The sequence below is a fragment of the Rhinolophus sinicus genome, chromosome 5, assembly GCF_057876585.1.
Source record: "Rhinolophus sinicus isolate RSI-liver-muscle chromosome 5, RSI-T2T, whole genome shotgun sequence".
Classification (NCBI taxonomy): Eukaryota; Metazoa; Chordata; class Mammalia; order Chiroptera; family Rhinolophidae; genus Rhinolophus; species Rhinolophus sinicus.
In genome coordinates, this window is record NC_142505.1 from 3,220,292 (window position 1) to 3,245,801 (window position 25,510).

Below are 25,510 nucleotides of genomic sequence, written 5' to 3' on the forward strand. Positions count from 1 at the left end.
GTTTTATTTTCAGATTTATGATTTAGAAAAAAAAAATGTGTTAGAAAAGAAGAAATAATCATTTTAAAAAACCTGTTTTTATTTCCAGGATAATATTGCCTAAAAGCTAGATGACCTCATTTAAGGTTAAGAAAGGTCCTGTAAGAAAAACACTAATTTATAATGATAGTAAAGATGTGGATAGGGATAAAATCATAATAGTGAGACGCGAATGAACCAAGTTTGGGGAATGCTGTCTAGCGCAAGCTTATATGTTCAGAACCAAGAAGGCGGGGGTTGTTAGAAACATCGGCTCAAGTGAAAAATAGTTTTCTCTGCTTTGATTCACTCCTTTTTATTCTCACACTCAGTCCAGTACCGACTATTATCTGGAGAAGAGCTGATGGAAAGCCAATAGCAAGGAAAGCCAGAAGACACAAGTCAAATGGAATTCTTGAAATCCCCAATTTTCAGCAAGAGGATGCTGGTTTATATGAATGTGTGGCTGAAAATTCAAGAGGGAAAAATGTAGCACGGGGACAGTTGACTTTCTATGGTAAGTTTGCGATTCCGGTTGATCATTTGTCATGCTACAGACCCTGGCCTTAAAATCCTAAGCTGGGAGGTTTGCATTCAAAGACTGTGCTAAACCCTTGGTTTGCTACTTAATTAGCATTCCCTGGGTGGTTCTAGGTGTGCAGAGTGGGGGCGAGGGGGCGGTGTTGACAGCGCAGAGAGAAAGAAATTAAGGCTGATACGTTTGGGGAAGAACACACTTGCAAAGGAACCATTTTCCCTCCTGCCTTCAAGCTGTAAAACCTGACACAGGAAATGTTTTGTTCTTCTTGCTCCTGATTTATTTATTTTTTTAAAGCTCGATGCTTTTCTTCATCCACGTTTTGATTTGGGGCTCATGTTCATCCTCTCTGATCGCTCCTGTCCATAGTGATTTCATGTGGTTCCACGAACATTTCAAAATGCACACTGTCCAGATTTAGTTCTTTCGGAGTGGAGCGTGACAAATCTCTCTCACCCCAAAGACTGCTTATGTGCAGCTGCTCCTATCCCAATCAAATCATCGGCATTGATCCAAAGCCATATAAATGTAAAACCTCTAGCACGTGGTCATCAATTGAGCTGGTCTTGGAAACCCTGTGAGGGTATTGATTTGAAATCCAGAAAGGGATTTCACTAGATAAGCATTGACTTTTGCCAAATTGGAAATGCCTGAATCCCATCTGTCCAGGGTGTTGAAAATAAATATTATAGATTGGTAATTATTCAAGAATGGTTTAAATAAACAACAAGTATATTAAAATGATGAGAGTAGTTCTGTAGGGGCAAGTTGTAGCACAAGATTTAAATGTGCTTATTTCTTGCAGTAACTGATAGCACAAAAGTCTGTTTATTTCACCAATTCTTCCAAAGCATTTTGGTTTTTAAGAAACTTCTGTGGGGGCAGAGCCCCAGTGTGGGGGCAGAGCCCCAGAAAGCAGTTTCCAGGCTCTCGGCCTCACATAAGACAGGTGCTGGCTCAGGTAGTAAATGGCCATCAATTGTGATTGCATGGCCATCAGCTGTGGCTAGTTGGCCGTCAGCTGTAACCAGTGAGCCATTGGCCACTAATATAACTGCTGTGGCTACGCTAGCAGAGAGGAGAGTGGAGAAGAGAGAACGAATGGGGCCTAGCAAGAAGATGGCGGCTGGGCTGGCAAGTGTGGATGGCGGTTTGCGGACAGTGTGGATCCAGCCTCCAGTGAGAGTATAGTGCCGCCAGAGAGAATATAGTGGTGTGACTCCCCTACCTATGGCTCCGTGGGTGTTCCTTTTTGGCCTCACCATATCCTGCGTTCTTGTGTGGAGAGCGGGAGCAGAGACCCCGCAGGCTTCCCCACACGACAAATGGTGCAGCGAGCAGGGTCTCCCGCACAACAACTTCCAAAGAATTTTATTCAAGAGTCATATAATGCATTTTGCAAGCATGATTGGAAACTGGGTGGATTTGGAAATCCAACGAAACTTCTGTGACACCCTCCCACCACTGCCACACACATGGTCCTCAGCATTTTGAACTCACGTACCTTTGATGCAACGCGGGTAGCAGGAAAACACACATGGTCCTAGAAAGTTCTTCACATGATGGCGTGGGTAACAGTTATTTGAATACACCTATGCTCCTCTTTAATCACTCCTCTTTCTGCAACACCATTAAAGACTAACTCTACTAGGAGCAGAATGACAGACTCAATATTTCACTTTGCCCTTTCTTAAACTGGAGTAGTTGGTACCTCATTTGATTGGTTGAAAAGCAAACTTAAGACTGAAGGTTACAGATTTGTTCAGTGAGATGCAGTTGCTGTCTTTTAAGTGTCTAGGGTACTTTTTCTCACCAGTATAATTATTTCTTAGGTGTCAGATAGGGACAATCTGAAGATATTCAGGTAAACGGCCAATGTTTTTTTGCTGTTGTTGTTGTTTCTTTTTTATTAGGTGAACAGACTTTTCAATTCAGGGGTGGTTGTTCCTAAATGTTATCTGAGTTGCTCAAATAATTAAAGTGATTTTCAGTTTTATGATTTTCTTTTAAGTGAAATGTCTGTTTTCAGTATGTTAAAAAGGTATGAAATTTTCTGTAATCGAGACTTGGCTTGGAGCTTTCTAGTGGGTCAATTTTCCTGCACCGGGGAAAGAATTCTCCAGCCTTACTGTTCTGAGAATCAAACTTCCCACTGGCTACCAGCTGTGTGTAGTGAAATGTTTTTTTCCAGGGATCCTGAATTGGAGATAAAAATCAGGCTCTAACGGCGTTTCCCTTTTAAATGAAGTTATCTGCATCCAGGCATGGGGGAAAAGGCACAGTAAAATTTGCCTGCTTTCTGAAGATAATTCAGCTTTTCCTCAGTTGTCAACCACCCTTGGTATTAGAAGCTTTTCAGATAAGTTGACTTCCAAATCGCTTGGCTATTACGTCTATGTTTGTTCTTTTGTTTTTCCTCAGCTAGCATATCACTGACACAGAAATTATCAAATTGTTTTCATTGTCACAGGGGAGCTTAATTATACTAAAGGGCTTGGCTGTCATTTTTTTTTCCTCTCATTTTTTTGGTCTCCATTGGGTTTTCCCAGGGCTGTGTTCCTAATAATATTCAGCTGCCTGGATCTCCAATTGAAATGACTTACCATTAGAATCACTGTGCGGATTACAAAAAGGGAGAAAGTGGCCCCCGTCACTTAGCCATGAACATGCTGTCTTTGTTGACAAGAGAATTTCTTACAACATTCACATGTGCTGTGCTCAGGGATTACAAACCCTGGGTTTCAGCTTAGAAAACTGCTGCTTGGTTGTTTCCAAGTTGTTGCATTCCATCCGTCAGCTCTTCACTTCAGCAATCCCAGGTGTGCTAACTTCTGTTCTGGCAATTACCCCTCCTTGCACTCCAACCGTTTAGCCTTTTCCCAAAGGCCTGCAGGGCATGATTCCATTTCTCCCGTCTTCCCTGCGTCAGGATGGTGGAAGCCCCCGTTCCTGGTGGGTGCGTCCCCACCACAGCTATGTCTTTAGGTTGGCGTGTGCTACTCATGTTTGGGACGTGTGAAGAATGAAACTAGTTCACACATAAAACATGGTTCCCCTGCCCGGCTTCCCAATTTCTTTTTGGCATGACTTATACTTGGCCATGTGGTCTACTTTTAATCTGCTCTTTCAGACATTTTTCAGCATAAAAAACTTCCTAGAAATAGATCTGTATATTTTCAGGGGTTAAAGACTATGGATCTTTGTTGCTAAAGGTAGAAATTTTCCAAAATGATTTAATGTTTTATTCATTCATTCAACAAATATGTTTTTCATCGCCTGCCATATGGCAGGCACTAGGGCTGCAAGACAAACCCCGCCCTCAGGGAGATTGCATTTTACTACAAGTTGACAGACAACATGCTATGAATCAAATAAATGAACTAGAAAAATTTTACATTGTGGTACAAGTTATGAAGAAAATAATTAGGAAGGCACGATAGGAAATAACGAGGAGCAGGGGAAAGGCTTCCTCGGATAATGTAGTCAGGGAAGACTCTCTAGAAGTGACGTCTGAGCTGAAAAAGAATCAGCCATTCAAGGGGAAGTACGTTCCAGGCAGGAGGTAAGGAGGTGCAAAGGCCCTGAGACAGGAATTGGCCTGATGTGTTTGAGATGCATCAGGGAACCCCGTGTAGCTAATGCATAGTGAGAAAGGGCAAAAGTTGTGAAACACAGGAAAGTGACAGATAACGCAGCACTTTGTACGCTAAGCACAGAGTTTGGGTTTTATTCTGAGTGTAATAGGAAACCACAAGAGGATTTTAAGCAAGGGAATGGCTTTATCTGATTCATGCGTTTGAAGGACCTCTCTGGTTGCTTTGTGATGACCAGATTATAAGGATCCAAAGGCAAAAGGAGGGACAACCCGTCAGGAAGCCATCTAAGAGACAGGTGTTGGTGGCTTGGGCTCAAGGAAGGAGAAGTGGAGAAACTTGAAATATATGTTGGAGTTAAAGCCACTGAGACACTCTCGTGTCATTCCTGCAGTTACCCAGTTTATAGATGAGGAAACCGGCTCCCAAAGAGCTCAGACACCAATCGCAGTTTGCACAGGACGAAGCAGAGCTGAATTCCCTGTGCTGTGCTTGTTCGTTCGGGCTTGAGCTTCTCAGACATCAGCGGGCCTTTGGATAGCGTGGAAATTTTATTACCATGCAGAACACTGGGCCCGTGGCCAGTGTCCACAGACAAAGTGGAATGGGAGAGCTAAAGTAATTATCTTTGAAGAAAGGAAAGGGAAGTATATAATGGATTTGATTCACTTCATAATTACTCATCTTTCCACCTCATTGTGTCTGTGTGGTCACTTCCTTTTTGCACAAATAGACCAAGAGAATTATAGCCATCATTTGGAAGAATGAAGTGTGAACTAAGAGAACCTGATATTTAATGCCTTTTGTGCCGTTTTTCCTCTATAACAGGCGTTAAGACAGCAAAACCTTCTTTACTATTAGGAAACAGTGACTGTAATATCTGAGCAGTAAACAAGGCTGTGTATTTCACAGAATCCCTTAATGTTTGAGCTACAAGGAACTATTGGGGCCAAGCTTTCGACTTGTGTAAGTAAAGTAAGTAAGGCCCAGAGACATAAAACAGCTCAGCCCAGACCATACAAGTGAGAACCAGCCATGACCAGAACTGCAGTGTCTGTTGTACTCTGCCGTATGTTGGTTACTTGTCCTGCCAATAACATGTTTTCATAAAATACGGAAGGAAAAAAGCCCACCAGTCATCGGATGAACAAGTGACTTTTTCACTTCCTGTTTTCTAATAAGTACACCAACGATTGAGTCCAAAAGAGCCCCTTTCAGTCTCCTGTCCCAATTCCGTCTGTGGCTGTGTATCTAGACCTTGTGCACTGTGGTCCTTTGGTTCCAAGGGCAGAACTGGAGGCTTGATGACACTGAAATGGCCTTTGAGCATCGTCAAGGTCCTCAGGGAGCGAACACAAGCCCCATGCAGCACAGCACAGAAACTTCCCCATGGACGTGCTGCAGACCTATGGTCACCACGTAATACTCAGCCCTGCACAGTGGCTTACAGGACAGGATGACCAAAACATGGCCACAGCAGATGAGGTAATTTCGCAGTAGAGCAATAGTCTGTTTTATTGTCCTAGACAGAACTGATACGGATACCCTCAGTTTCTCTGAGTGTCACTTAAGGTAAAGTCAACAATTTTTATTCCCTTCCATTCATCTGGTGGTTCCAGTAAAGTGGGTTGCCGCAATTGTTCAAGGGGTGCACACTGAGAATGTGGAAATAATGGCCAGTGGGAAGTAACAGGAGTGAGGACACAGGTCCTTGGCTCCTGAGAAACGTCAGGCCAGGGAAGAAAACGTCACAGCAAGGACAGTATATTGAAATGAAATTCACTCCCTTCACTCTGTGTTGCCACAGAAGGCAGATGCAACTGTTACGATTTTTATCCATCAGGGAATATAGTTTATATTTACCTTTAGCAAAGTTTGCATAAGTGGATTCATTTGTCTGAAAATGTCTGTGCTAGTCTAAAGCAGTAGTTCTCAAACTTTTGGTTTCAGGACCCCATTTTACTCTTTAAAATTACTATCCCCAATTAAATACCCCAAAGAACTTTTACTAGTGTGGGCTACATCTACCAACATGTGCCATATTATTATAGAAATTAAAATAGAACTTTAGTACTCTAAAAAATTTTAAATGACACTGATACAGCCAATGCATGTTAACATAATTTCATATTATAAGAAAACTGACTATATTCTTCCACACATAAAAAACACTTAATGAGAAGAGGGGCATTGTTTATGTTTTTGCAAATCTCTTTCATGTCTGTGTTAACGGAAGAAAGCTGAATCCTTATATGTGCTTCTGCATTCAATCTGTCATTCTGTGCTGTTTTGGTGGACGTATATGAAGGAAGGCTGGCCTCACACAGATGAGTTGTTGGAAAGAAAGGATCTCATTGACACCCTGCTAGAGACTTGTGGAACCTCCGGGGCCCCTAGACCACGCTCTGAGAACCACAGGGTCCAAAAGAATACCCCCATGCCCGTTGGGGGCAGGGTAGGACACACTGCAGAGCCTGCAGTAGACCTGTGTGCCGATCCTGAGGGAGCCACTTTCTGAATCTGGACCTCAATGTCTCTGGGCCTCATCTACAGAGTGGGCGTGATTTCTTTTAACTCGCAGGTCATTATCAGGGTGAGAAATAAGACGTGTAACGTGAGGTTGATGAGATCCTCCGTGGTGAGTGAGCGGTAGTGTCATGCTCAGAAAGTGGGAGGAAGGGGTGAGTTTAACCCAATAAGAGCAGACTTAGAGAAACACTAGGGAGCGGCGGGGTTGAGGATTACAAAGATGTGAAGAAGTCGATCCATGTTAGGCGACAGTGATAGCTTGCCTTATTTGGGTAGTAATGGGTTGAATGAACCAGTCTCAAGGCCTTTTTTAATGAATATATTTCTGATTTCCAATTCTTTGTATTCCATGACTGATTTCTAAAGTTCTGAACTCACTGCAGCATATCTGGGAAGAGAAAATGTGTGTTCTTATAGAAATTGGCTAACAAGAAAAGACTTACACGAAACTACACAATCGATGGTACAAAACAGTGATGCTGCTTGTGCCAAACAAGCTGTCTGCGTTCAGGAAGATTGCAATGGGCAGACCAAGGACGGCTTCATGGAGGAGGCATTTCTGCAGAAGAAAAACTGATTAGGGGATGAAGGGGAGGAGGACATTCCAAAATTACAAGATGGTATGAACAAAGGAATGAGGCAGGGACTGGCTAACTAGATTTGAGGACAAAGGAAACCCTATTTGTCAGGAGCTGCGGGTTCACTGGGCATACTCGGAGAGAAAGTGAGAGAACCAGGTGGAACCAGATGACAGAGGACTTTAAATATTAGCTTTAAAATATGAAATATGGCAATGTGCTTTTACTTTGTATGACTTTTACAGCGTGCAAAGCACATTCACAAATCCCATCCATTATCTCACACACGGGTTACTTCCTACAGTCACTTCTGTTCTATTTATTAATGAATACCTATTAATAGAAATGTACCTGCTTTTGCTTGCCCTCTAGTGTGCCTTCACGCAGTTCGGTTTTTGTATTTTATGCAGAGTTGAGCATTGTGGTCTGGTAGGCCTGGCATGATGGCATCTCCCCTTCCGTTGACATAAGTGGAGTGTAACTTAATATAAAGGCAAAGAGAAATCAGAGTGTTCGAGTGAAGCATAAATTAACAGAGAGCCCAGGACATGCAAAAATTCAGTTGGTTCAAGAGGCAGTCTAAAGACTTAGCATACTAAATTCAGAAGGGAATTTAGACACCATGAAGTCCATTGTCTCTTTTGTTCAAATGGGAAAACTTAAGCTGTAGGTCTCCAGGCTCCACATTCAAAGCTCAGCTCACAAAGGACAAGGTTGAAATGCCTCAGCAGAGTATTTTTCAAAGTGCTTGTGTTGTTGTTTAATCAAGTTACCTTTTTGTTTGTTTGTTTTTACATACTATTCTCAGTATTTAAAACAAAGCAAGGCTGCTCTAGTGGAAGGAACAGGAATTCTCTGAGCTTCAGAGAACTGCATGTGAAAATGCTCCTTGGGAGACGGTTCTGATGGGGCTGGATGACAGCTAAGACCTAGTGGAGATTTTCAGGGCTGATCAAAGACCAAATGCGGACCCTACCCCAGAACATAATATGAACATTTCTTGTAAAGCTAAATAAAAACTCACTTCCTTTCAGTGAGTTCTACAACTGGGGAGTCAGGGGTTAAGAGAAGACTGTAAGAATAAATTGGAAAACTATATAAGAAGGTTGGTGAGTAAACAGCTCAACTGCCAATATTGGGAACAATGGATTCAAGGTAAAGATACTGAGAATGCCTCATTGATTCTGTCAACAGCACAAGAATTCCAGGCTGAGATAAAGATTTGGGAAGCAACTCTATGTAGGTGGTAAATTGAAGCCAAGTAATTATCTTCAGGCTCATAAAACCCACTTACCAATAAGCTTCTGAGGCTCTGCTGGCCTCGCCTCTGCGTTTCCTGGAGATGCCTCCTCGTCTCCGAGACTCAGCAGCCGGGCCTGCCTGGGAATGGCTACCGGTCTTCCTTGTTATCCTAATGGAAATGCTTTTCCCCAGAGTGTCCTTGCTTTTGGAGTTTTTAATTTCTAAGTCCTAAGGCTCATGCCGGCATTTCTTTCTATTAGACATTTCTAGTTTTGGAGAATCAGACAGCCAGATAGCTCTGAGAATCGTTTGACCACTAGATTCAAATTATATCCATCTTCAATAGAAATTAATATTGGGTAAGATGCTTGCATGATTCCTGTGGCTGGAATACACAGGCATTGATTTATGTCATTTCTGTCAGTTATTGAACAGAAGATTGAAATGAAGACATGATCCATGTATCCAAGAGACTAACAGTGTCATAGCATCAAATCGAACACAACCATTAACCTTGTATTTGAATTTATAGCTTGAGAATAAGACTTACGATGTTTTAGAGAAGGGATTCTTCTGAAAGAACACGAATGGCCAAAACGGATGGTTCTGTTTTAATATGTGGATGTGATTAATTCTGCTTAATAGGCAGGATCTACATGTATCATTTGCCCGAAAAGACATTAGATACAACCTTCTTTCTGAAATAATAGTGCTGAACCAACCACTTCTGGCCTTCCTTAGGTCTATTATTTAGACCTGGAGTTATAAAATGTAGTTGAACCTAGATATTGGATGATAAATACCGTAGAACCACCCACATGGACTATGTATTTTTTTTTTTTTTTAAAGGAAACAAACATGGTTTTCTATTAGGCTCTAAAATGCACCATTTTTTTAACCAAGAACTTTGAACGGGTGACCCAAAGAGCTGGAGAGATGTGAGCAGCTTCACAGAACTTTATTCTAGAACAGAAAACTCACCCACTTAGATATGATTCATCCCGTCTAAGTGAGTGAATCAAACCTGCATGGTGTGGGCTTTTGCCCTGTGGATCTGCAATTGGTGTGTTGAAAGGAAGATTATCTCATTCTTCGCCAATTACATAATATGATATTTCATTCCTGGTCTCCCTGGGCCCATGTCCAGGTTTTCACTTCAAAAGGAATACGTTTTCATCATTCAGGTTTGGCTTCTATGTATTAATTTTACCTTAAAAGCAGAGAAAGTACCTGATGATGGCTCTCGAAGGCTGGACTCATTGCTGGGGTCACCTTGGCCGGCACCAGTGTGACCTGAGCCTCCTGGCGAGGGCCCTGCAGGACAACACGGGGCACATCCTCAGAAGGGCTCAGTTAGCGAGAGATTCGTAAGGTCTTTCCAAGACCCTCCCTTCCTTGCACCGTCTCCTTTTCCAGATTGCAAGGTTTTGCTGCCAGCACTCTGTATTTTTGAAAAAAAGTTACGAATACGCCCAAGTGTTACAGGAAATCTGTGACATTGAAATCTGTGTCTCTGCATGGGGTTTTGATGTTTTCTTTTTGAACTTCAACTTGACATTGCTTCATAAGTTACGTTTGCCCTTCCTTTTTTTTTTTTTTTTTTTCTTTTTTCTCATCCTCTTTGAAAAGTTTGGCTTAGTTGTTAATATTCCACACAGCTCTCTGGAGCTTTTCTTGTTTGCTTGGTCTTCATGGGCTCGATGGGGGGTAAATATTCAGCAGGTTGAATGTGAAATCAGGCCCACAACTGCCATAAGCCGATCAGGGTGACACATCTGATTCTTCCAGCAGAGAACTGAAAAGGCACCTACTTCCTGAGCTTCCTTTGCGTTATGGCAGGAAGGTACAAAACAGCGGCTGGCTGACAGCTCTTTCAAGGATGAAGGTCATGGTTCTTAAAGGTTCAAGTGAATGCTTGTTGATGTTATAGCTTTTTGGGGAAGTTGACCCCCCTCCCAGCCTCCCCGCACATGTGACACTGCATCATCCCCATCAACAGAGGATTTGTAAAACTGGGTTTTGCTCTTTGAAAAACATGAAATTGCTTACAGATGGGAAAAGGAAGGAGAAAGCAGCGTTTACTCAGGGGCCTGGAGACACCTCTGCTGGTTAAGGGACTTGAGAGTTTTTTCTAGTTTTGTTTATTATTAAGAAGGTAAGGCAGACAGCTTGTCCTCAACCCTAGCAGATTCCTTTTGAATTAAATTATGGATGATTCTGGAGCCTTACCAAATGAAGGGTCTGAGGCCAAGTCAGGAAGAGATATGTGTTAAAAGGATTGTGTAGCATCTTTTAATTAAACACTGAATCAACTCTGACTATTCAGTTTATACTGGCCGGCATCACCCTGTAGAAATGCTCTGTGGAGAGAATTCCTGAATGAGTCCCAAGGTTCTCTTCTGTGTCAGCTTCAGGCTGAAGGTCTGCTACCTAAACACGTATGCCATTCCAGTTACCATTGGTGTGAATTGTGCTTTAGGCAAAAAGAATGATATTTATGAAGACGTTTTATGGAACGTGGAATGAATACCATCTTTAGCTCCATTAAGAACGAGGAAAGGAAACATGACTTCAGTTGAAGCATGAGAAATGTGGCATAATTTTGGTGGCGGGAGGGGTGAAGGGCGGGGGGCAGTGTTGGAATTAGGGAGGCCTGACTTCTGTGGTAACTGTGGGCAGGAGGTGATGTCCCAAGAAGCTTTGGTAAACACCAGGACTCACTCTGAGGCTTGGGATGCTAGGGCCATACTCGTGTGGATAACACTCTATCAATATGAAATAAGTCAATGTTAAAAAATGTTGATAGTCTTGAAGGAGGACGGAGTCACAAAAATTAGCTGTATCATGTGTTGAGTGAAGTGCATTAGTTAGGGGCTGGCTAAGCTGCTGTAACAGGTAGAACCCAAACACAGTGGCTTACATAGGAAGTTTTTTTCTCTCTCATGTATCTCTCCAAAAATAGGCAAGTGAGTCGGGTCTGCTTTGTTCCACAAGGTCATTCAGGCAGGTCAGCATTTCCACCCTACATGGCTTCCATCTCTGAGTTCAAGGATGTTTGTCACTTTTTTTCCCATCGGTGGGAAGGGGCAATGAGAGTCCAGGGCAAGTGTCTCTAGGTAAATAATCTGGAAGTTGCTCTCTGCACTTTGACACCCGTGTCATTGGCCTGAACTTAGTCACATGGTTACCTCTAGCTGCAAAGGAATCTGGGAAGTGTAGTGTATAACTAGGCAAACGTGAGCCCAGCCAAAAATGTGAAATATTTCTCTTACAAAAAGGAAAAAAAAAGGAGGACGAGACACTTGGGGAAGAGGGAGAGTTGATTTTGCCACATGGCTAATGGTAGTTCTATTTATTCTGCACTTACTGAATAAAAGACCAGCCACATGGGCTGCAGAAGTGGCCATCGGACTTGGACATGGTTTGGGGTGTCGTCTAAAAGCACCCTGTGAACTTCTGCCCATCCTTATAACTTGCTTAACATTTGGAAAAGGGATTTTATGATTGGTCTACTTTTGTCCCTTGATTGCATATGATAAAAATAGATGGAACGTACACTGAATGTCTGTCCTGTCTTTGCTTTCTGAACTGCTATAGCTCAACCTAATTGGATTCAAAAAATAAATGATATCCACGTGGCCATTGAAGAACACGTCTTTTGGGAATGCAGAGCCAGTGGAAGGCCCAGACCTACGTACCGGTGGCTGAAGAACGGAGAAGCGCTGTCCTCTCGGGTAAGCAGACTGATGACAGGTGTGTCTTAGGATTGCTCGTAGTGTCTAAGGTGTCCTTGTTGCTATGGAAACAGGAAAATGACAAGTTGTTTCCAAACTAATACGCAAGCAAATGCCATTCTTACTGGAACAAGTGGCAGTGAGTGTGGTCGGTCAGCAGCCTGCACGTAAATGCCATTCTTCCGCTCCAGGCTGGACCTTGGCCTTCACACATTAGCATCTCTGGCTTCACACTGGGAAAGTCATGCAGAACGTCTGCAACGTGTAATTGTGTAAGACACAGATTTGTGTGTGCACTAGGCACGAGCGAGTGAGTGACACCTCGAGGCATCCAGACGCCCCTCCCAGTGTGGTTTCGTCATCCCTTCTGTCTGGGAGACCTCTGGATGGCGTGGTGTAGTATGTTCCCCATACAGATACCCACTCTGCCTCAAACATGCAGTAATGATGTGTTCAAGCATGAGATTAGCAGCTCTGATCCCACAGAAATAAAACAGAAACAGGAGGTGATGCCTGGGGCTGGAGGCAGCGCTGGAAGGCCCGGGAGCGGCAGTGTAACTGGTACCTCAGTTACAAGAGTCCCTCTCCAGGGACAAGATGCAATATTTTCAGAGCTCAGGCTCCGGTGTACATCGCCCCACCCACCTGTTGCCTCCCAGTGGTACAAGCATCCAAATTGCTTAGTAGGACTCTGACGTCAGAGGGGTGGAAAGCCAGGGGCCATGCCCCCCACTGGCCCTGGGGTGGGAGCTGCAGTAGCCCTGGCGTCGTCGCAGGTCGGGACCTCAGAGAAGCCGTCAGGAGACTGTTTGTGGGCCAGTGGGCCAGGGAACGGGGTGGAGCAGCCACAGAACTTCTAAGGGGGAGGGGAGGACACAAACCAACAAAAATGACTCCTTTTCAAAATAAGCCTGCAAAGCAGCAGTCCATTTAGAAAGATAATCTCCTATAGAACAAGCAGTCTGTTTACCAGGCTCAAAGAGATAAATCAAGGAATCATGGTCATAAAAATAAATAGCATGTTTTGAAACAATAGCAGATAAATCTTTTTAAAGACTAAATGGAAATCTTAGAAACATATAACCATGAAATAAAAATTCTACTGACACTATTCATTTTGTAAGGGGAAATGATAAGTTATAATAATATTCACAAAGGATTCAGAAGGTGTTCTTCTCGAAACAATTTTAACAAATGCTGAGCTAACCCACCACTCCAAACACATTGCCTCATCCAACATTCCCAAGGGACCTTGTGAGTAAATGCTATTCTGCCCATTTCACAGACAAGGAAACTATCCTGTCTGTAAAATGGTCATAGCTGAGTGATTTGCCTTAGATCACATCGTTTGTTCGTAAGTAACGGAGACCGGATCCAAATATTAAATGTCTACGGCGTTCAGAACCACCAAAGTTTACCTGGGTAAGAGTTTCAGAATTGGTTATGTGGAAACATTTTTATGAAGGAGTGAGGAGGAGGAGATAAGGGAAGAAAAGTATAAACGTTCTTTGAAAATATTTCAAAAATTGCTCTTTGGGTTTTCCAAAAACAGGCCGTAAGCAGGTTTGTGTGCAGGCGCTGCATTGGGGGTGCTGTCGGGAGCCTCACCTGTGACACAGTCAGGGAAGCAAGGTTGAGCCCAGGGGAAGTGACACAAACTCAGGGTGTGGCCTGGAACAAGATGGTCCTTCACCGTCTCCCCAGTTGAGGCAGGGACGCTTGGCCTTTGCATCCCTTCCTTGACCCGGTCGTTGGATTGGGGGAGTTCCTTCAGCCAAGGGCAGTTCCCAGAGAGAGACTTAGCCGTTATCTCACTCATCAGCTGGGGGAACAACTACCTTGGTCCTGAAGGGATTCTCTGGAAGGTCCAGAGGGACCCTGGGAGAGGAGGGACGTGGACACAGTCAAGGAACGCCCATCCAAACGGAGCCGACCCTGAAAGAGAACTCGGAACAAAGCAGGGGAGGATGGTAGGACCTTCGAATTGGGAACAATTGTGTCCAATAGAATTTCCCTTACAGGGTCTTCCTATTGCACTCGAATGTTCGCCGGCATTGGACATTTTCCTTGGGCCCCAAGTTGAGAGCCAGTTTTTCATCCTCAGATTCCACCCCCCTGGGCCCCATGGGAAGAGTGCCTGTGGGGGGCACCAGCAGGGATGTCAATGGGCACAACTGCAGACCTGCAGACTCGGGGGGGGGCATTGGGGGGGAATGTGCAGAACCTGTGCCCTACGCCTACACCTCCCGCCATCACCTAGAGGGCTCCTGCTGGGCTCATGGTCTCTCAGTTCTAAGAGCCAGACTCAAATCTGACTCAGATCCGTAGAGCACAGGTACCCAGGTAACTGGCATCTTCCTCCCTTTGTTTAATTGGTGGAACACGGGGCTAGATTTGCTGAAAGCCTAAAATTGTGTTCACCCAGCTAAACTGAAGCAGAAAACCAGTGTGTCTTCATATATTGTACTGTTTTAGATGGCAGGACTCCTCGAAGGATGAGATCCTTTTTTGGTACTTCAGAAAATGATCACGTAAGTTACGTATCCTCAGGCTGACAAATGAGAACAGTCTGCTCCATACACTAACTTTCCTTTCCTCAGATTGGCCACCAGCCGGTGGTCCAGCGCATAGATCCAGGGAGCATTTAGTAATTAATACCTGCTTTTTGTTTTGTTTAGTAAACTTCAACTGATGTTAAATATTCGTCCCTGCTTCATCAAAGAAGATTACAATCCGATTAACTTTCAAAGTGTTGCCTGCTCATAAATTGAGTGTTTTAAATACTCCACACAGTCAATTTCATTGTATTTCCCACACCCTCACCCTCAGGTAGCACAAAGCCTTAAAGTAAAAAAACCAGCATTTTAATTTTTTATTTTAAGATTTTTTTATTATTATTATTGGGGAAGGGGAACAGGACTTTATTGAGGTACAGTGAGTACTTCCAGGACTTTTTTTTTTTTCCAAGTCAAGTTGTTGTCCTTTCAGTCTTAGTTGTGGAGGGTGCAGCTCAGCTCCAGGTCCAGTTGCTGTTGCTAGTTGCAGGGGGCGCAGCCCACCATCCCTTGCGGGAGTCGAACCGGCAACCTTGTGGTTGAGAGGACGCGCTCCAACCAACAACTGAGCCATCCAGGAGGCAGCTCAGCTCAAGGTGCCTTGTTCAATCTTAGTTGCAGGGGGCCGAGCCCACCATCCCTTGTGGGATTTGAAGAGTTGAACCAGCAACCTTATGGTTGAGAACCCACTGGCCCATGTGGGAATCGAACTGGCAGCCTTCGGAGTTAAGAGCACGGAGCTCCAACTGTCTGAGCCACCGGGCTGGCCCCCAGCATTTTAAATTTTAAGTTCATCTATTTCCAGGGGATATTAATATGAATGTTTTCCCTATTAAATCAGTGAGAACTCAAAAGAGTCCTACCATTTAAATGTCATTTCCAACTGATGTATGGGTTGTTCTATTTAGCATCTGACCTGCCACAGATTTAGTTGACAGATAAATAATGTTATGAAAATTGCTTATGTGATGGCTATTTTCTTCCCATTAAGCCCCTTTGATATAACATGTAGCCAAATTGCCTTGAGATCTCATTGCAGAAGGTCATTGTTTCGTGTTTCTCTTTTCTTTCACAGGACAGAATTCAAATTGAGCAAGGGACACTCAATATAACAGTTGTGGAACTCTCCGACGCTGGCATGTATCAGTGTGTGGCAGAGAATAAACACGGAGTTGTCTTTTCCAACGCTGAGCTCAGTGTTATAGGTGAGTCTACATACTGGAAGGAAAGAAAATAAAAACTGTTCAAGTCACTGCACTCACATAGGCTTTACCAAGCATAAATATTCAACCCAGAAATGGGTTAAGAAATCTTTAGACTGAAGATAACCCTTGAAAAACAAGTAACAGTCTACAAACAGTAAGAAGAGGCCACTGTCTAAATCAGCCTCTTCTGACACAGTGGATAACAGGGTTCCCTCGACTCTCATTTTTATTCCTCTATCCATCACTGTTCTAAATTACACAAAGTTTCTGAAATGCTTTGGAGTTTGTTGCTGTTGTTTCAATGCGCTGTAATCTTCAGCCTGGAAGGCGGAGGAGCTCACGTGGATTGGAAAGGTTTATTTGAATAACTGGCTGAATGCCTATCTTGCTCTCCCACATCTGAATTTCCCAGGCTGTGCACTGTGGGCTGCCCGTGCCTCCAGCTGCCCCTCTCACCATGTGGCCCCTTCCTCCTGCCCCTCAGCTATGGTGACCTTTCTGTCCTTGGTTCACTGCCCTCCCTTCCTCCAGGGGCCCCGCACATACTGTGCCTTCTGCCTGCAGTGCTTTCCCTTCCCCTCTTCATTTCCTTAACTCCTCTCATTCTGCATCTCCCAGCTCCACCGTCACTGCCGCCACACGTCACCCCTGGCCCCGTGCCGGGTCCACTCCTGCTCTTACCGGCTGTTACGCTGCCTTTGATTCTCCTTGTAACCGATGCCACAGTTGCATCGCGCTTGTGTGTCTGATTTCTGTCTTTTTATCCCACTGCACGTTCATCCCCCATGATCTCCAGGACCATGTTTGGCTTCACTCGTCGTCTCATACTTAGGACTTAATACAATAGTGAGGCGTGTAGCGTGCACTTAGTAAATATTGAATGAATGTAGGAATGAATGAATGTGTTAAGCGATGAAGTGTTGAGAGACTATTAAAAAACGAATAAGCCAGTCAAGTCAATAAATAATGGAAAGTATAGGTTAAGTGAATTGACAAACCTATGGGCATTAAGAAAAAAACAACTTGCTTGCACCCCAGAGAAAAATCTTGACTCTGACTTCAGAATTTCTCTGAAGTAACTAAGCAGTAGTCCTCCTCTGGGAAAGCATAATAGAAGATTCTGAGTAAGAGAAAAGCAGCGCACAAAGGACGCTGATCCCATAAGCCCTGAGTTGCCCTCCCGCAAAGCACTTTCTGGTGCTTTTGGTGCCTAGCTTGTAGATCTTACATGTGTGAGTAGATGCTCCAAGCTGAATGTACTCCCACCCTGTGCAAAGTGAAGAAAGAAGGAAAAGCTGCCATGACAGTTCCTTGGACCAACATCCATCAAAGACAAGAATTTGTGAGCGTTTATGGGGCTGCAGCCTTTTTCCAAGAGGCCTAGGGACATTCTGGCCTGGAATGTTCTGGAACGATCACCCGCATGACCCACTGTTAAGCATGGCCTTTGTGGGTGCTAAACACCAATACCTCCAACCCCACAAATGTTGGGAACAGTCATGTTTACTTCCTCGGGGCAAATATGGTAGTTCCCCCCGCCCAGGTTGGCTCTGACTATTGGTAGTTGGAAGTAACTGTTGGTTCACAGTTCACCATGGTGGATTGCTCAGACTTTTCTGCAGAAAGAAGTGTGTTCTCTATTATACATTATGTCAACTAGTTAAAAGAACAGTTAAAACTGAGGGTGAGTGGCCTAATGAATCAGCCACATTGTCCTAAAACCCTCTCATGAGTACTTGCCAATCTACAAGTCTGGGGACCGACCCCATTACAATTATAAAAGATTTTGTAGGTCCCTTTGTTAAAATTTGATAGTGGCAAGTGACTAAAAATCACGGGATAAAATCATGGGGATGGAGGCAAACTATAATCCCCAAAGCAGGGCCTGAAGTGGGAAAGGCTGTTAAAATGTTTCTTCTCCAGAGCCCCTCCCCACAGCTGGAAATAACAGTGTGTATGAGATCTGTATCTTGAATGGTATCCGTTCTTTGTGTGCATGAGCTGTAAAGGCTTAGAACAGCTCTTTGCAGGGCCTTTCCCAGATCCTTTCCCTCCCCCCACCCAGGGTTCAAAGCCTGTGAGTTGGGAAATCACTGCTCCAACTTTTACATTCAGAGGGTTATTTCAAATCATTTGCAATTGAAATTAATTCCAAATGAATTCTTGATCTGAGTTCTTATCTTAAGTTCCCCAAGGTCAGCAAGATAGAGCACTCAAGATACAGAGGAAGTGCTTGAGAAGTTATTTAGCCACCCTGGTCTCAGCCAAGCTGAGTGTGAGGCCAGTAAGGCACGTCAGTCAGTGATACAGGCCAAACCCTGGTGGGAAAAACAACAAAAAAAAGTAAGGCTTCAGGGGTTCAGGAAAGGGAGATTGGCTAATGGCTCAGGCCAGTCAGCTGGGCCCTGAACAAGAATTTGTTTGGAAAACCAGAAAAGAGCACCAGGAGTATTCCAGATCAGAGTGAATTGGCCTGAACAGAGGCTCAAAGTTACGAAACATCTGGATAGTTTCTTGCACATAGAGATTCCTGAATGTTCTTCAGAAAATTTGATTGACAGGCATAAAGCGTATGGTTAAAATGTAAACTTGAGAGAGGAAGATGAAAAAATTAAGGACCAATTTTAGAGAATCTTGAACAACAAGCTTAGACTTCCCCTGTTTAATGTACCATTTCTCTTCCAAACAAACAAACAAACAAAGTCAAATTAACATACTGCAAGTGAATTGAAGGGCAGTTAAGTATTGAATGAGTAAATCCCTAGAGTCCATCTTAAGTGAATGAGAGACAAGACTTTGGACTGTTTGAAAATACACATAAATTAATATTGGTTAACTCGGGGAAGCTATAATATCATTTTATTCCACAAGTCACCATGTTTCTTGTAGAATAATAATCGTTTGGCTTTTTTGGGTCATCTGACTGATTTGGTATTACCTGTATTACAATCATGGTGAAGTTGAATTGAACAAAGGAACAAAATGAAAACAAGATACTTCAGCACAAGGAAGAAAAAAAATTGGGCTGTTCCAGCCATTGATCAGATATCAGGATGCTGTAATGCTGGAGAGGAAATCCCTTTCATGATAGGTGATGGCCCCAAGTCATGAGAAAGAGATGGTCAAGAAGCAAGTGGTCGATGTGTTCTGTCTGGGTATTTAATGTGCATGTAACATATCTATAGTTAATGGATTGAAACTGCTAAATAATTAACCGAGATGCTGGCTACTCCCTGGATGCCACAGAGAGACTGTTTTCTTCAGCTCAGGCCTGGCTCTGGGCACATCCGGTAGAAATCTCCTGGTTTGTGACAGAACCTGTTGCAGTTGAGCTGTATTATGCCACAGTGCAACTGTCCGCAGACCTCTCCTGGGCCCACCTGTGTCATGGACGGGGTTCTGTTGTGTGACACACTCCTGTGGCATTCCTAGGGTGTTCCCCGGGTGACACTGTATTCCACCCCTGCCTCCTACTCATGAAAATATATTGGAACTGGCGTGCGTAATCTTAGAATCATGTGGAAACTTTCATCTTCTGTAAAAATGTCGTTAGAAATTGTTAGGTATTTCCTTGGTTGAAAAATCACTTTTCTTAGGCACTGTGCTCCTGTTTAGCATGTGTGTCCACTTAGATGGATGACTGTATTGGTGACCTGACTGCTGACTGACCGCTGAGCTTCAAACTTCCCGTGATGCTCCACTCGGAACGCATGTGCCGTGTGCTTAGTCGTGGGGTAGAGATGGGAGCTAGGTCCCAAGAGCAGAGGCGGGGACCAGGCACCTGTGCGTCAGTGCAGGAGTGCTTTCTAGGAGAAACCTGAAAGAGCGCAGGATGGGAGGGCGCTGAGGAGGGACGTGGGCTCAGGTGAAGTCTGGCCTTGACTCAGCCTGAGAGGGACAGCTGCAGATTCTCAGTTATTCCCACCTGACGCACAGACGCTGCCCGTTTTTTGTTTTGTTTTCAGTTTCTGTATCAGTCAGTCATTGGGCTGCCCCTAAGGGGCAGTTGGCATTGTCACTACATAGGAGTAGGAGATGGGGACGCGGGGGTAATGAGAACAAAACCTCCCTTCTAGTCAATTCCCCAGAGAGGGAGCCGCTGACGTGGTAAGTGGCCATGGCTCACAGCAGCTGGGGCCAGAAGAAAGAATCTGCACGACGCACAGACAGCCTCGGCTACAGAGGACGAGTAATGCCCCACACGCTTGGTTACTTGGTCCAGTTTCCCTGGGTCGTAATGGGAAGTGTAACGAGTGTCTGATTTTGAAATGGGATGAGTGGTGCCTGAGAGTGCGTGGGTGTCTTCCCCGTGGTCTTCTGAAGTGGCCTGACTCTGCCAGGACTGTGTCATGGAACAGAAGCAGCTTTACCTGAGAGATTTCCATCTGATGGTTCAGTGTCACAGGCTTTCCTGGCCTCTGGGGTGGAGGACATCTGACCCTGGCGGGATACTCAGGTACCATTAAGGGCCAGTGAAAGTGAGGCGCTGGCTGCAGCAATTATCTGATTAATCTGGCCCTTACCCAGATGACTGGCTCCCAGATCAGAGAAGCATTAAGGCAAAACCCAAAGTCATTTCACAGGGATGTCCACAGGCACTCATCTGCACCCAAGTCGGATGTCTCAGCTGCCTCCTTGAGCCAGATTACAAAATAATCAAATGCGGCACGTGTGATGGGCCTCCAGCGAGCAGACAAATGCCTTTCTTACCAAATGCCATTGTCTAGGCGGGAGCTTTATTTAAATCTCCACGAAGAGGGAAGGCTCTGTGCTTGGAATTCCGATTCCAAGGCGGCATTTCTAACCAGGTGCTCAGCCTCCATGTATCAGTAAAATGAGAGTGCCGTCCCTCCCCGTACCCTCAAAACGGAAAGAGGTGACACGCGAGAGCTTTTCTCAAGCCTAATGTGTTTGTAGAAATATAAGAAGTGTTCTGCTGTTGTTAACTGGTGTCCACACCAGAAACCTGGAGCAGCCACAACATTCCTCAGGTTCCCAAATTTTGCTGCAAATTAAAATCACATGGGAGCTTTTCAATATCCTGGTGCCACTCCAGTTAATTCAATCTCCGGGCCCAGGACCCAAGCATTATGCTGTAAAGCTGCCCAGATGTAACTCCAGTGAACAGTGCGGTCTGGGAACAACTGCTCTAATTGATCAGATCGGAACACCACTGATTTGTTCCGAAGGTATTGATTCTCGCTGTCACCGTGCATCAGATCGCAGGGGGGACTTACTAGAGCGCAGGTGGCTGAGCCCCGCCCCCACAGTGCCTGACAGGAGCGTTCTGGGCGGGGCCTCCTGGGTGCTGGTGGTGCTGCCTGGCCCAAGACCACATTTGGAGAACCAACCACTGCTCTAAAATAAGAACTCTGGGCTATGCAGAGGTTGTTTAACTTGAATATAGCCTACATAGTAAAGCTTCAGGTTTTGATCAGGCCTTTGAGTCCGAAGCCCACCTGCAGTAGAGAAGTACCTGGCATCAGAGACCCCAGCCCTGGCTGAAGGACCCATTTCACCAAGACAGGTGAGTAGGAACAGGCACACAGAGTGGCTTCACAGACTGCCCTGTGAGGAGCGAGCTCAGGAGTTGCTTGTATGGCTCTGGTGGTGTAAAGCCATCCGAGGGGAGATGCTGAAATCTGAGGGATAAGTATATGGCAAGTCCTTACATCAGTTTCCCCCACAGAAATGCTTTCAGTGAGTTAGAGTTTAAAATGTGACTGAGGAACGCAGCCCCAGGCATTACTGAGTATCAGTACCGCTCACTGTCTAGCAGCGAGAAGCCTGGAATCTTCTGGTGCATGGCTGGGAAAGCGCTGTTCATTCTGAAACCCACAGTTCTGTACACAGAAAGATTGCCAATAAATTCTTCCTCAAATGTCAAGCCGCAAGGAAGTTGTGAGTCTTCTAGCAAAATTATGTTTTTCTCTTATTAGCCAGTAAAAAATAAGCTCTTCTCTGTCCCTCTGTGGTCATGCTGACCTGTCTGCTTTGGCTGTGAAGTTCAGGGCTAATTTCACTCTGTTGTGTTAAGTCTAGTACGATTGTTTCCAATCCTTCCTGTGTTGACTTCAGCCATATTTTAAATGTGTTTATTACTTCATGTCTTCTGCTAGTATCCAGCACAAGTCTCTTTGAATTGGTGAATAAATAAATGAAATGAAGTAACTATCCCCCCACCCCACCCCGGCCTGTCCCCCAGTACCTTCTGGCAACAAATTGATTCATTTTTGTAGCCTTAGAATCCACAGTCAAGATTTAACAGTCGGTTTTCAACTTTAAGGCATGTAAAAATTACTTGGAGATCTTTTTAAATTCAGACTCTGATTTCAGGTTTGGGGCGGAGCCCGAGGTTGTGAATGTCTAACAAGGTCCCAGGTGAACAGCAGTGCTTCTGCTCTGGCAATCGCAGTGTCAGCGGCACGCCTTGTAAACGTGTAAATTCTCAGGTCCCTCTCCTGGTGGGTAGAGTTTAGGAGTGGATACAGTTAACAAGCTCCTCCAGCTGATTCTTATGATGAGTTAAATTTAGGCACCTCTGATGTAGAATCTTCTCTGTAGAACCTCTTCCCAAACCGTGAGCCATCACTGTGGAGTACCCTGTAAAAGCAAACAGGTTTGGCGGCAGGAGAACTGACTGTTGGTATCAGCGCTCTACAACCACTATGTCCACGTTTCCATTACTGAACTGAGTACTGACAAAAGCTCTATCAGTCATTGTGACAATTCTACCTGAAATAGAGCATTTGCACCAACAGCATTCCAGCATTTTTTTTCCGACATGAACAGACAGTGGCTCTTCTAGGTTCCTGAAGTGCACTTAATGTAAGGCAGGTTGCTTTTTCTAAAGCCTTGCGAATGTGATTGAAAATGAGCCTAGCGAAATGGCCAATATGTGTTCCCTTTGCATGTTAAAGCTCCCTCAGTGAGTGCCTCATGGAAGGGCCGTGATACACAAAAGATCAGTCACTGCTGGATCACAGACAGAAGCGTCACTCATCCACATTGTAGTGTTTCTCTCGAGCACGCAGCCCTTAACGCTGCTCTGGTGCCCAACTCACAAAGCCTCAGGGAGCAGATTCTCTGAACACAATGAACCAATCAAAGGAACTGGAAGGAAGCTGAAGTGCCCTGGGTTGCTTGTTTGGGAGTACCTGGGGAAGACAGAGGAGATGGTGGTATTGCCACACAGGAGGTCCCAGATCTGGGGAAAGCGGAGCTCTCAGGGCCCACCGGTCCATTTCCTGTGTTTTGGGGAAGTGGGGAAAGGAACTCCTGTGCTGGAGGCAGCTTACATTGGCAGGAGCTGAGTCTGTGGATCCTTGTCACTCGTCATCCGGTGACTTCTTATCGGTGGCCTGCAATCGGCCATGGTGGGAGTATTTACACCACAGAAATTGGCAAGCACTAAAAACCAAGTTGTTTGGTGTTTTGTTTCGTTTGAAGAGCCAGTTGTTAAACATCTACCATCACACCAGGTCATGTGGTTTAATAATATAAGCAGCCCAGATTGTATTTCTTGGGTAATTCTGTTTCATTACACTGAGGCCCCACTGCAGAGAGCATGGAGTGTTCAGGCCAGGAAGCTGAAGAGGACATCTACAATCCCGCTCAGAGAAAAGGGATGTGGCACCCAGGCAGAGCATTGTGGCGGGGAATTTCCTGTTTTGAATCCTCAGCGCTCGCTTACATCGTATAGCACTTCAGCAAATATTGATTGAACCTCTACTTTGTGCCAAGCGCTATGCAAGGTCCGAGGGATATACAGACCCATAATACACAGTCCGTGCCTTCAAGAAACTGAGGAACTAATAATAGCTCATAACAAGTGCTCCCATTTCTTCACCATTGGAATTCTAGGACTCTCACTACCACAGTCTAATGACTGTCTTCTGTCCATTTAACAAGTATTTCTGTCTCATAACAAAGTTAGCCGCATCGAGTACGGCACTCCAGTACTCTACACGACTTGTGTGACCAAGGTCACTGATTTGTAGGAGTGTTCAGGACAGTGTGCCAACTCTAATGAAATAGCCCTAATTTGGAGTGAAAGAAGAAGGTCATGTGCTTACAGATATTTTAAAATGCATTGCCTCATTATCCTTAGATAGGGTAGCTCACGGGAGGTTAGCTAACAAGGGGTTAGCAGCCCAAGACCTGCTTAAAGCATTATATAAAAATGATTTTTCATCAATGTGTTCATTATTGTATAAGAAATGATACGCTAAAATGGCCTTAAAACGTTTTTCTTGGAACAGGAAGAAAAGTTTGCATCCTTGTCTACACACTAATTTTTGGCTTTTCAAACATTTTATAAAAAGAAAAAGGGCTAAGCGTGATTGTGCTTGTTGGCAGAGAAGGTGTTGAAAGATCTCGAGATGGTTCCTGTGCTCAGAAGCATTTGTCAGTTATCGCAGTGCCTGAGGAGCCAATGTTAAAGATATAGTTCTCGCCTGTACCAGGACGGAGAAATTACGACTACTCGGCAGCGAAAAGGAACTAGCTGTTGATACACACAACTTGGATAGATCTCAAGAACGTGACGCTCAGTGAAAGAAAGAAAAAAATCCCCAAAGGTTACATGCTGCACGGTTCCATATGTATCGCATTCCCAGACAACTGCTCCACAGAGATGGAGAACACGTGGAGGTTTGTAGGCTTTAGACGGGGTGTGGCTGGAAAGGGGGGCAGGAGAGAACTCTGTCTTGATGGGAGAGTTCTGTATCTTGATTTCAGTGAAAGTCGCTCAAGTCTGCGTCTGTGACCCAGTAGCAGAGAGCTGTCCACACACATTCTGCCAGTGACCAGCTTCCTTGTTTAGATATCATACCGGCCCTGCACTTACACAGGACGTAACCACCGGGGAAAGGATGCACACGGCCCCCCTGTATTATGTTCGCAACTTTCTGGGAATCTGTGCTTATTTAAAAATACAAAGGGGTTTTTCTTTTTTTCACACAAAGATGTACTTTGGGGCTCTAAGAAGTTTTGCAGTATGAAGTCCCCTAATGGTGGTGCTGGTGGTGCTGGGAGTAATAGAAAAAGCAGAAGGTGCAGTGGTCATGAAGTGCTTCCTCTGGGCAGATATCGTGCTAAGTGTCAGTACTTTCTGGACGATTCATGTATCACTTCATATCAGAACAACCTTGTGACTGTAAGTAGTAGTATTCTGCTTTGTAATAAGAGGCGCCTGTAAACGTAAGAGCTCCTATGGCCGGAGACGCCCTGAGGAGAACAGGGCCTTCAGTGAATTAGAACAGAACAAGCAGGACCTGGGGATTAGGGACATTAGGGACATATCAGGCGGAGCTCAGAACAGAACAGTCTCACTTCCGAGTTTTGTTTAGTTTCCTTGTGAATATCACCCCTGATCAGAGAGGGCCTACTTTGGCTTCCACCTTGGACCTACAAAGAAAAAAAACTACCCCCTGCAACCAGCCTTCTGGTCACCTACCCAGCAAGCCGGGAGAAGACTGGGGTTCTACAACCTGATACCAGCATTGTTGTCTCCGTGG

The 25,510-nt window shown here is 44.6% G+C and overlaps 1 protein-coding gene across 9 annotated transcripts in view; it reads left to right on the forward strand.

The window, feature by feature from the left end:
• Window positions 1–25,510, forward strand: part of CNTN4 (contactin 4) — a 769,881-nt gene that overhangs the window by 622,590 nt on the left and 121,781 nt on the right. For all 9 annotated transcript variants that reach the window (XM_074312213.2, XM_074312216.2, XM_074312211.2 and 6 more), the window contains 3 exons: window positions 351–535; window positions 12,096–12,232; window positions 15,863–15,992. In XM_074312213.2, coding sequence (XP_074168314.2) covers window positions 351–535; window positions 12,096–12,232; window positions 15,863–15,992 — 452 coding nt within the window. The remainder of the gene's footprint in view (window positions 1–350; window positions 536–12,095; window positions 12,233–15,862; window positions 15,993–25,510) is intronic.